We start from the raw sequence: 12,337 nt of genomic DNA, 5'->3' as shown, positions 1-12,337 counted from the left end.
GGCTAAGCCAAAGCCAGGAGCCACGAGCTTCTCCTGGTCTCCCATGTGGGTGCAAGGGCCCAAGGATTTGGGCCATCTTCAGCTGCTTTCCCAGGCACATTAGCAGGGAGCTAGACTGGAAGTGGGGCAGCCATGACTCGAACCAGCACCCATAAGGGATGGCAGCATTGCAGGCAGTAGCTTTACCCATTACGCCACAATGCCAGCCCAGCTATAGGCTTTTCATAAATGCCTTTAGGAAGAGTTGTAAATATGAAGTGTATGAAGTTTGTAACTATAAAGCTGTACAGTTCAGCATACATTCCTATGGACTTACTTCTAAGGGTACAGTTTAAAAACTTGCCATGGGGGCCCCAAATCCCCTTAAGCTGGGTGGTAAAAATACCATCTTAAGTGTTAAAGTGATCATATAGGTAAGATTAAGTGTCTGGTAATAATAATAAAGTAGAATTAAAAAGGAATGAATGCTCCAACATGGGAAGCAGTCCATACAGCAGACTCATAGGATGACAACCACTTTGAGTAGCACTCGGACTTCAGAATCAGCCCATAAGGCATTCTGATCTGGCTGAAAAACGCACGAGAGAATTTCAAGCAAGGAAAGCTAAGGTACTGTGGCAAAAACATGTCCCACATGAAGGCTCTCAGTGGGTGAGACCCCAGTGGAAAGAAGTGGTCATCAAAGATGGAGGCACTTTTCTCTTAAGGGAGGAGAGAACTTCCACTTTGCTTATGGCCTTGTCTAAATACTAACAGAGTTTGTGGATTCAAGACTTCCACAGCCTAGGTAGCTCATGTCAAGAGCCTTGGGTGATCACTGACATCATATATGAGTGTTAATTGTTAAATTAACAACAGGAGTCACTGTGCACTAACTTCCTATGCAGGACCTCTGTCCTCAAAGAGTTGTACTATAATTATGTCTAAGTGCTCCCAAAAGAAGTATAATTCTTGGGTGCTTCTTTAAAGTTAATTACATTTAAAAAAAAAATCAGTGAAATTAACTTCAAGATACAAAGATTTTGAATAGCACTTGTCTTGACTGCTGAGGAAGTTTTGTGTGTGTGTGTGTGTGTGTGTGTGTGTGGAATGTGACAGGGAATTGGAGAGGGAGGAAGTGGTGGGTAGGAGTGTGGGTGGGAGGGCAGGCATGGTGGGAAGAATCATTATATTCCTAAAGCTGTACTTACGAAATGCATGAAGGCTATATATCCTTAAATGCAAGGTTTCGGGGCCGGTGCTGTGACACAGCGGGTTAAAGCCCTGGCCTGAAGTGTCTGCATCCCATATGGGCGCCAGTTCTAGGCCTGGCTGCTTTTCTTCCGATCCAGTTTCTGCTATGGTCTGGGAAAGCAGTAGAAGATGGGGACCCTGTACCCATATGGGAGACCCAGAAGAAGCTCCTGACTCCTGGCTTCAGATCAGCGCAGCTCCAGTCGTTGTGGCCATCTGGGGAGTAAACCAGAGGATAGAAGGCCTCTCTCTCTGTCTCTACCTCTCTCTGTAACTCTGTCATTCAAATAAATGAATAATAAATCTTTAGGGGCCAGCGCTCTGGCACAGTGGGTTAACACCCTGGCCTGAAGTGCCGGCATCCCATATGGACGCCGGTTCAAGGCCCAGCTGCTCCACTTCCGATCCAGCTCTCTGCTATGGCCTGAGTCCTTGGGCCCCTGCACCCATGTGGGAGACCCAGAGGAAGCTCCCAGCTCCTGGCTTTGGATCAGCGCAGCTCTGGCTATTGCAGCCAACTGGGGAGTGAATCATCGGATGGAAGACCTCTCTCTCTCTCTCTCTCTCTCTGCCTCTCCTTCTATGTGTGACTCTGACTTTCAAATAAATAAATAAATCTTTTTTAAAAAATATATAAATCTTTAAAAAATGCAAGGTTTCTTTGGAAAAAACTTTTTAAAAAATGACTTTAGAAAGATTTGGAAAGGTCCTTCCTATTCCCAGTTTGGTGAACAACCTCATTACAAGAAGAAAAGGTGTTTAATTTTTCAAGTACTTTTACTGCAGGTATTGAAATCATTGTATGGCTTTTCTTTCATAGCCTATTGAAAATTAGGATGCAATGAATAAAAATGAATAATAAAATTTTCTGTATTATTGACTGGTAATAACTGGTAAAGAAAAATATCCAGCACTGACAAATATTTTAAGAAGCAGGTACTTTTCACACACCACTAATGCAAATGGGAACTTTTCAAAGTTTCTACAAGATAATTAAGAACATACAGCAAATGCTTAAAGAGATCACTTGACACAGCAATTTCATGCTAGTCATTACAAATGAAAGTCAAAGACAATGAAAAGGATTCAGTTGTAAGAACTGCTAAACAAATATTTATGTGTCACAGCAGCAAAAATTACAAATAATTTAATTTGCTAACAGTAGGGGATAGGTCAAATAAATGTTATATCCATATTATGCAGCCATTAAAAATGATAACAAGGACAAGTGTCTGGTCTAGTGGTTAAGACATTAGGATGCCAGTGTCCCATACTGGAGCACCTGGGTTTTATCTCTGCTTCTGGTGACCCTGGCTTCCTGCGAATGCAGATGCTGGGGAGGCAGCAGTGATGGCTCAAGTACTTGGATCGCTGTCACCCACATGGGAGAGCTAGACTGAGTCCCTGGTTCCTGACACAGGCCTTCGCCCAGCCCTGGCTGTCACAGGAATCTGGGGAGTGATCCAGCAGATGAGAGCTCTCTTTGTTTCTCTGCCTCTCAAATAATTTATAAAAAGTGCTGACCTAGGGGGCCGGCGCTGTGGCACAGCAGGTTAAAGCCCTGGCCTGAAGCCCTGGCATCCCATATGGGCGCTGGTTCTAGTCCTGGCTGTTCTTCTTCCAATCCAGCTTTCTGCTATGGCCTCGGATAGCAGTAGAAGATGGCCCAAGCCCTTGGGCCCCTGCACCTGCATGGGAGACCTGGAAGAAGCTCCTGGCTCCTGGCTTTGGATCGGCACAGCTCCGGCCGTTGCAGCCATCTGGGGAGTGAACCAGCAGATGGAAGACCTCTCTCTTGTCTCTACCTCTCTCTGTAACTCTGTCTTTCAAATAAATAAAATACATCTTTTCAAAAAAGTGCTGACCTAGAATAATATTATGTGGCAAAATGCTTAAAACAGATTTAAAAACTTAGATCACACAATATATTATCCAATGTAAAATAAATACATATGTATATGCATGTGTGCAAATGTTTAGATGTTTTACTGTTGACAGATTTCAAACCCCACCACTCCATTTACCCTTCCTTTTCTGCCCCACATTTGGGTAAGCTGCTAAGACTGGGTGCTCCCTCCTTTCTGTGACAGTGCATTTGTAAGAGAATTCTCACCCAGTCCTACCTTTGGATCACCAGAAAATCCTAAGTACATCATCTGTCCCTGCTCTCAAGTCACTTTTAGATCTACTTAGGAGTCTGCCCTGCTTGCCTCAAAAAGCCTCATCATAGAATAAATAAACCTTTTTATATTAAAAAATTTTTTTCATTTTATTTGTAAGACAGAGACAGTGACAAAGAGAGATCTTCCATCCACTGGCTCATTAACTGCTGTGCTAAACACCTGCCCCCACATTCTTTCAGTGTACATGTCATATTATCAGTTTTGACATAGGAACTAAAATTTGGATGAGGGGTCTGATCTCAATAGTAAAGCATGAAAAAAGAAATGGAAGACTATTTCCTGGTAATTAGATTATAGCTGAATTACTTTCTATTCTATTTTTATCTTCTAAATTTCCTATAAAGAGCCTTTTTTTTTTTTTTTTGGCCAGGTAGACAGTGAGAGAGAGAGAGAGAGAAAGAGCTTTCACTTTTAAGATAAAATCATTGAGGCCAGCGCTGTGGCGCAGTGGGTAAAGCTGCTGTCTGTGGTGTCGGCATCCCATATGGGCGCCAGTTTGAGTCTCAGCTGCTTTACTTCCAATCCAGCTCTCTGCTGTGGCCTGGGATAACAGTGGAACATGGCCCAACTCCTTGGGCTGCTGCACCCATGTGGGAGACCTCGAGGTAGCTCCTGGCTCCTGGCTTCATATCAGTCCACCTCCAGCCATTGCAGCCATTTGGGGAGTGAACTGGTGGATGGAAGACCTCTCTCTCTCTTCCTCTCTCTTTCTAAGTCTGCCTCTCAAATAAATAAAAATCTTAAAAAAAAAAAAAAAGGTAAAATCATTAAGTAACATATACTAAATGAGAAACAAAAAATACAAACCAATCATGCAAGTATTAGTTATGGCAACAACCCTGCTATCAAAGGAGTTCACAACTCAAAAGGGAAGCTGACCTGTAGTAGGCCTGATGGACAAGGTAAATGCAATAAGGCCGTGAACAGGAATCATGGAATTCAAAGGAAATTCATTGAAGTGCTTTTAGTCTCTACTCCAGGAGACACGAGTGACTCAACTTTGGGAAGGACACAAACCATCTTAGGCAGTAGCACTACACAGAGCTTCTTGGACTTTACCCAATGTCCTCTAAATAATGGGATATGTTTGTTATCTTTCATATTATGTAATAGTTATCTATTTGAAGATTTTTGAGATTAGGAACTTATCTTTTTATGTGAATGGTGGTCTTTCCTATTTGTTAATCATCACTTTCACAGTATACAAAGGATAACCATCTCCTTTAGGTGTAGAACCCATCACTCCCTTTGTAGACAGGCATTTCATGTGTGCATGTAGATGCTTATTTCCAAGACCAGAAGTGCCTGTTGAGATCTGTGTTGGTAGAGGAGTACATGGCAGAGGAAAGGTGGCCGGCCGCTGGAGGTGATGGTATAACTTTAAAAAAAAATTATTTTTTTACTTACAGAAGTTCTATGTAAAAAGCATTAGTATAACAGATAAAGGTAAAAAGGCTTTTTTGCAATTTATTTATTTGACAGGCAGAGTGACACACACGCGGGGGAGAGAGACAGACTAACACAGATTGATCTTCCGTCTGTCAGTCCATTCACCAAATGCCTGCAACAGCCAAGGCTGGGTTAGGTCAAAGCCAGGAGCTGCAAACTCCATCTTGGTGTCCCACATGAATGGCAGGAGCCCAAGCATTAGGGTCATAATCTGCCACCTGCCAGGCATATCAGCAGGAAGACGGATTAGAAGCAGAAGAACCAAGACTTAAGCTGGCACTCCAACATTGTATACAGGCATCAAAAGCAGTGGCTTAACCCACTGCACCACGATGAACACTCCAAAACAATCTTTTCTATGAGAAAGTATTATTTATATAATTTTTATTCTTTATATAAAACATTCCCTTTAATTGTAATACTGTCACAGTTATCAAGGATCCAAAGGTTACCCAGTGAATGAGAGCATTTTCTGTTTAAGAACCTGAATGAGCAAAAATCTCACAGAAAAAAGGCAAACAACTGAATCTAGTAAAGCTACCTGATGGGGATTAAAAGAACCTCAGAAAACAAGAAAACAATTGAAAAAGAAGTTTGTATATTAGATGTAGCATTGTACAAATGTTAATTTTGGATTCTTATAATTATTCTGTGCTTTAGTAACAGAATGTCCTTGTACACTGAGTTACTCAGAGATAACGGGACATTGTATCTGCAACTTACCCTCCAACAACTTGACAAGGCAAATGTAGAAAAACATGAACCTGGGTTTATGGGAATTTTTAGTTTTGTTTGTTTGTTTGTTTGTTTATTTCAAAGTGTGACTGACAGTTGGAGGGCAGAGAGAGAAACCTCCCAAAGAACTGGTTTATTTCCCAAATGACCCCAGGGTTTGGCCAGGCCAAAGCCAGGAGTCTAGAAGTCCTTCTGGGTGGATGGCAGGGAGTAAAGTACTTGGGCCATCATCTACGGCTGCCCTAGGCACAGTAAGAGGAAACTGGAAATGAAGTGGAGTAACTGGGACTTGAACCAGCACTCTGATATGGGATGGGGTAAAATGGGAATTTTCTGAACAATCTGCACAACTCTTCTGTAACTCTGAAATTACTTCAAAAGAAAATAAATTTTAAAAAATTACTGGATGCTATTGGGTAAGGCAACATTCTATGGATTTTAAACTTTGGTGAGATGGAATACAGTCACACCCTTTCCTCCATACCCAACCCTGTCCCCCAGAACATTACAAGCTAAGAGGCTAAGATACAGTAAGATAAACAGGTCAAACTCAAATACTTAATTTCTCCCAGTGAGGTTTATACTTGGAACAGATACAGAGGAGGCAGAAGAATGGAGGTCGGGGCAGTGTATCTGTGTGTAAAATCAGATGGAAATTCAAAGACCCAAATGATACTGTAGTGAACCATGGCTATTCAGGTAATCAACTTACTAGAATACTGGCAAATGACATGTTTACAAAGCACATCCTGCATCCTTCATCTAAACTGTAAAGGAGACCTGCTATCATAAATACCCCCTCCCTTCCCTCAAATATGGACTGTACTGAGGACTCAGGACAGCACCAGATGGAGAAACAACCATAGAGTCTCACAGGGATCTGGGGAGCTTGTTCACCCGGCTCTCAACCTCCCGGCACTGAACATAGCATGGGGTAAAGTGTCTGCCCTCAATCCTGAATTCGATTAAGAGCGACCTCACAGTTGAAAACCCTCATTTCCTACCTTTCTATGACATAAAAGTTGTCTCCATCATCTCCTTGATCAATGACATGTTCATCAACTTTGACTATCCTTTCAAACATGGCATCAAGAACTTGAGAAAGCTGTTCCTGTAGGGTACATACAAGAGGAAAAGGTGGCTTTCACATTTGCTGAAAACAACAATGGCCATTCTTCTATCCATTTGTATAACAGCAGTTCCCACACCAGACTGTTCCCTACATCTAAGCAGAAACTTCAGTGCTGTATAAAATAAATGCTTTCTTGGGTCAGCACAGCCATGTACTTTGGCACAATTGTCAAGTTTTCTGAGGTGATGTCGTTCTGAAAAAACTGTTCATTTTTTTAAAATTTAGGATTTATGTACTTTATTTCAAAGGCAGAGTTACAGAGAGAGAGAGAGAGAGAGAGAGAGAGAGAGAGAGAGAGAGAGAGAGAGGTATAAACACAGAAAAGGAGATCTTCCATCCACTGGTTCACTCCCCAGACGGCCACAACAGCCAGGGCTGGGCCAGACCAAAGTCAGGAGCTGGTAGCCTCCTCTGGGTCTCCCACATGGTGCAGGGCCCAGGCATTTGGGCCATCTGCTGCTGCTTTCCCAGGGGCATCAGCAGGGAACTGGATCAGAAGTGGAGCAGCTGAACTCGAACCAGCACCCATATGGGATGCCAGCATTGCAGGTGGCAGCCTAACCTACTACACTACACCAAAGAGCTGCCCCCAGCTCTCCACAATTTATGTAAAAATAGGTTATCAAAGTCATAGTCCCCATTTTCCCTGCCATACCCACATGACTATTATCTGCCTTGATGGCTCCTTTACATCATGTGTAAAGCCATGTGCTACCACATTCCTATTGGTATTGACTTCCAGGATCATGAAATCAAAAAGGCTGGGATAAGAGCCAGCATTGTGGTTAGACTGAGTTAGACTGCCTCATACAATGCCAGCATCCCCTGAGTGCCAGTTGGAGTCCAGCTTCCTGTTAATGTTTGTGGGAAGGAAGGCAGCAGAAGACGGCACAAGTCTTCTTGTGGGCCTCTACCACTACTTGGGAGAACAGGATGGAGTTACTGGTTCTTGGTTCCAGTCAGGCCCAGATTTGGCTGTTGCATTCATTTGGGGAGTGAACCACTGAATGGAAACTGTGTATGTGCGTGTGCGTGTGTGTGTGTGTGTGTGTGTGTGTCTCACACACAGAGGGGAAAAAAAAAGAAAAAACCTAAAATAAATAAATAGCGGCTGGCACCATGACATAGCAGGTGAGCTCCTGCAAAGCCAGCATCCCATATGGGTGCTAGTTCAAGTTCTGGCTGTTCTACATTTTTTTTTTTAAGATTTATTTATTTATTTGAAAGTCAGAGTTACACAGAGAGAAGAGAGGCAGAGAGAGAGAGAAGTCTTCCATCCAATGGCTCACTCTCCAATTGGCAGCAACAGCCTTAGCTATGCCAATCCAAAGCCAGGATGCAGGAACTTCTTCAGGGTCTCCCACACGGGTGCAGGGGCACAAGGACTTGGGCCATCTTCCACTGCTTTCCCAGGCCATTGCAGAGAGCTGGATCAGAAATGGAGCAGCTGGGTTTCGAACCGGCGCCCATATGGGATGCTGGCACTTCAGGCCAGGGGTTGACCCGCTGTGCCACAGCACTGGCCCCCACATTTTTTTTTAAGATTTATTTATTTATATAAAAAGGAAGAGTTACAGAGAAGGGGGAAAAGGGGGGGCAGAGACAGAAATCTTCTATCTGCTGGTTCATTCCCCAAATGGCCACAATGGCTGGAACCAGTCCAGTCTAAAGCCAGGAGCCAAGAGCTTCTTCCGGTCTCCAACATGGGTGCAGGGACCCAAATACTTGGGCCATCTTCTGCTGTTTTCCCAGGAGCATTAGCAGGGAGCTGGATGGGAAGTGAAGCAGCCAGAACTTGAACTGGCACACACATGGAATGCGGGTACCACAGGCGTGGCTTTACCTGCTAAACCACAGTACTGCCCCCTGCTCCACTTCTAATCCAACTGCCTGCTAATGATATGGGAAAACCAGTGAAAGATGGCCCAAGTGCTTGGGTCCCTACCACCCTAATGGGAGACCTAGAGGAAGCTCCTGGCTCTTGGCTTCAGCTTGGTCCAGTCCTGGCCATTGCAGCCATCTGGGGAGTGAACCAGCAGACAGAAGATCTTTCTCTGTGTCTCTCCCTCTCTCTGTAACTCTTTTATAAATAAATCTCAAAAAAAAAAAAATGTTTTACTGGAACATAGCTATACTGTTTCATTTATGTATTATCTAAGGCTATTTTTCTGCAACAGAGGTAAAAATTAGTTAATTACAACTGAAGTATTTACTATCTGATTCCTTAAACCTGCTGACCTGCTTTGCTGAGAGATGAGTAGATGCAATATGAAAGACCAGTAAAGTATTAATATCATAATCAGGGCAACAGATAATCAAGTTACTTTAAAATTCTTCCAACTTTGCTATATATTTGAATAACTTTAGGATAAAATTATAGAAAAATGTAATTTAAATCTGAAAATCTGGGGCCGGTGCTGTGGTGTAGCGGGTAAGGCCTCTGCCTACAGTGCCAGCATTCCATGTGGGCACCGGTTCAAGTCCCAGCTGTTCCACTTCCAATGCAGCTCTCTGTTGTGGCCTCAGAAAGCAGTGGAAGATGGCCCAGGTCCTTGGGCCCCTGCACCCATGTGGGAGACCTGGAAGAAGCTTCTGGCTCCTGGCTTCGGATCAGCACAGCTCCAGCCATTGCGGCAAATTAGGGCGTGAACCAGCAGATAGTAGACCTCTCTCTCTCTCTCTGTCTACCTCTCCTTCTCTCTGTGTAACTCTATCAAAAAAACAAATAAATCTTTTAAAAAATGAGAATTCAATCATAATTTTAACACTAAAATTTTAAAACAGAAATGAGTGTCTGAAACAGCAATTAAGACCACTTGGGGGGCTGGTGCCGTGGTGTAATGGGCTAAGCCTCCACCTGTGGCGCCAGAATCTCTTATGGGTGCCAATTTAAGGCCCAGCTGCTCCTCTTCCAATCCAGTTCTCTGCTATGGCCTGGGAAAGCAACAGAAGATGGCCCAAGTGCTTGGGCCCCAGCACCCGTGTGGGAGACCCAGAAGAAGCTCCTAGTTCCTGGCTTCAGATCGGCTCAGCTCCAGCCATTGTGGCTATCTAAGGAGTGAACCAGTAGATAGAAGACCTTTCTCTCTGTCTCTCCTTCTCTCTGTAACTCTGCCTCTGAAATAAATAAATAAATAAAATCTTTTAAAAAGAATAAAGACTACTTGGGATGACTGCATCCTACATTGGAGTACCTGAGTTCCAGTCCTGGCTCCACTTTCAATTCCAGTTTCCTAATGTGCACCCTGGGAGACAGCAGGTATTGGCTCAAGTATTTGGGTTCATGCCACCCACATCACAGACCCAGATGGAATTCTGGGCTCCTGGCTTTGGCCTAGCTATTGTAGGTATTTAGGGAGTATACCAGTTAGAAGATCCATTGTGCCCCCAACTTTCAAAAAAAAGGTGTCCTACACAGGAGGATACTGAAAAGCAGTCGCAGCGGGTTAACGTCCTGGCCTGAAGTGTTGGCATCCCATATGGGTGCTGGTTCGAGATCCAGTTGCTCCACTTCCGATCCAGCTCTCTGCTATGGCCTGATAAAGCAGCAGAGGCCCAAGTCCTTGGGCCCCTGCACCCATGTGGGAGACCCGGAAGAAGTTCCTGGCTCCTGGCTTCGGATCGGCGCAGCTCCAGCCACTGCGGTTGATTGGGGAGTGAACCATCGGATGGAAGACCTCTCTCTCTCTCTCTCTCTCTCTGCCTCTCCTCTCTTCTGTGTAACTCTGACTTGCAAGTAAAAAAATAAATCTTTTTTTTTTTAAATAAAAGCAGTCATGAGAGGTGACATTTCCAATATGTAACTGATGTCCAGAGAACTACACATCAGCATTTTCAGAGAAATCAATCTCAATTTTAAAATTTCATTTATTTGAGAGGCAGAAAGAAAGAGAGGTTCACCCCTCAAATGTCTGCAACAGCCAGGGACAAGCCAGGCTAAAGCCAAGAGCCCAGAACTATCCAGGTCTCCTATACTAAGTGGCAGGGATCCAACCATTTGAACCATCTTCTGCTTTTCAGGGTGTGCGTTAGCAGGAAGCTAGAATCAGGAGCAGAGCTTGCGTCTGAACCCAGGTACTCTGATAAGGGATGCAGGTGTCCCAAGTGGTGTCTTTTTTTTTTTCTTTTTTTTTGACAGGCAGAGTGGACAGTGAGAGAGAGAGAAACAGAGAGAAAGGTCTTCCTTTGCGGTTGGTTCATCCTCCAATGGCCGGCGGCCGGCGCGCTGCGGCCAGCGCACTGCGCCGATCCGATGGCAGGAGCCCTGGTCTCCCATGGGGTGCAGGGCCCAAGCACTTGGGCCATCCTCCACTGCACTCCCTGGCCACAGCAGAGAGCTGGCCTGGAAGAGGGGCAACCAGGACAGAATCTGGCGCCCCGACCGGGACTAGAACCCGGTGTGCCGGCGCCGCAAGGCGGAGGATTAGCCTAGTGAGCCGCGGCACCGGCCCCAAGTGGTGTCTTAATCACTATGCCAAAATCCCACACTGAAATCAATCTCTTTGCAGCATAAATTCAGACCTTCCAAACTAAGCAAGGGTAATGCAAACTTGAAACCACATGTCTTCAGACCACCAATACTGTCTGAGAAGAAACACCAAAGCAGTTTGGAATAATACTAAACAAGCATCTGAAAGATCACATCTGGGTTATGGTGGTCAGCACAACAAAAATATTAATAAGTAAGATGAATATAAAGTTATGCCTGAGGCTGACTGTTGTGGTACAGCAAGTTAAGCCACAGCCTGCAATGCCAGTATCCCATAGGAGAGCCAGTTCAAGTTCCAGCTGCTCCACTTCTGATCCGGTTCCCTGCTAATGTGCCTGGGAAAATAGCAGAAGATGGCCCAAGTGCTTGACCCTTTGCCACCCACATGGGAGACCTGGATGGAGTTCTAGGCTCCTGGCTTCTGCCTGGTCCAGACCCAGCCATTGCAGTCATTTGGGGAATGAAGGGTCCCTCCCTCCCTCTCTCTCTCTCCCCCTCCTTCCTCCCTTCCCTCCCTCCTTCTGTGTAACTCTGCCTTTCAAATAAAAAATAAATCTTAAAAAACAGATCAAGTCTTAGGACTCATATAATTGTGGTGAAGACACTGAAAACTATTTAAATTACAAAAGGGAAAAAGCTAAAAGACCACCACCACCACAACAACAACAATACTTTGGATCAACGTTACCTGATCAAGATTTTTGAAAAGGAGAATATCTTTGCAAGATTCCTGAAGTCTGCATCTCTGTTCATCAGTTTTAGGATGAATCACCTGTCAATCCAAATAAAGCCAGGGAAATGACTAATTACATTTAAAAATCATACACTTTTAAAAATTGGTATAATTATTTCTCCTAAAAAGAATTGAGAGTATGTTGTCTATAATTTTATTTCTATACAAAACAGAATACTGAAGTGCAGGGCATCGACCCTAGAGCCTTGTGGTTATGGGGCTGGCAGCAAGTCAGCTGTGCCCTGGGAGCCTCAGGGTCCTCATCCATGTGGCCGAGAGGTATAAATTTGTTCATTCCACAAATACTGAGCACCTATTTAGTGCCAGATACTATCCTCTGGGGAAACATAGAAAAAAATATGTGCTACCACAGTCAGAAAATA

The 12,337-nt window shown here is 44.2% G+C and overlaps 1 protein-coding gene across 2 annotated transcripts in view; it reads right to left on the bottom strand.

The window, feature by feature from the left end:
• PRKAR2A (protein kinase cAMP-dependent type II regulatory subunit alpha) overlaps nt 1–12,337 on the bottom strand; it is a 73,145-nt gene that overhangs the window by 25,904 nt on the left and 34,904 nt on the right. Inside the window, exons 4-6 of one of the 2 annotated variants that reach the window (XM_089306308.1) lie at nt 11,910–11,993; nt 6,605–6,711; nt 4,567–4,794 (exon numbers count right to left, since the gene is read on the bottom strand). In XM_089306308.1, the coding sequence (XP_089162434.1) occupies nt 4,680–4,794; nt 6,605–6,711; nt 11,910–11,993 (306 nt within the window). In that variant the 3' untranslated portion in view covers nt 4,567–4,679. Of the gene's footprint in view, nt 1–4,566; nt 4,795–6,604; nt 6,712–11,909; nt 11,994–12,337 lie in introns of those variants that run through there. The other variant, XM_002713397.5, reaches the window with a different exon arrangement.

The sequence above is a fragment of the Oryctolagus cuniculus genome, chromosome 10 (genome assembly GCF_051225735.1).
Source record: "Oryctolagus cuniculus isolate XC-2025 breed Fujian yellow rabbit chromosome 10, ASM5122573v1, whole genome shotgun sequence".
NCBI lineage: Eukaryota > Metazoa > Chordata > Mammalia > Lagomorpha > Leporidae > Oryctolagus > Oryctolagus cuniculus.
This window is presented reverse-complemented; position numbering and strand designations above follow the sequence as displayed.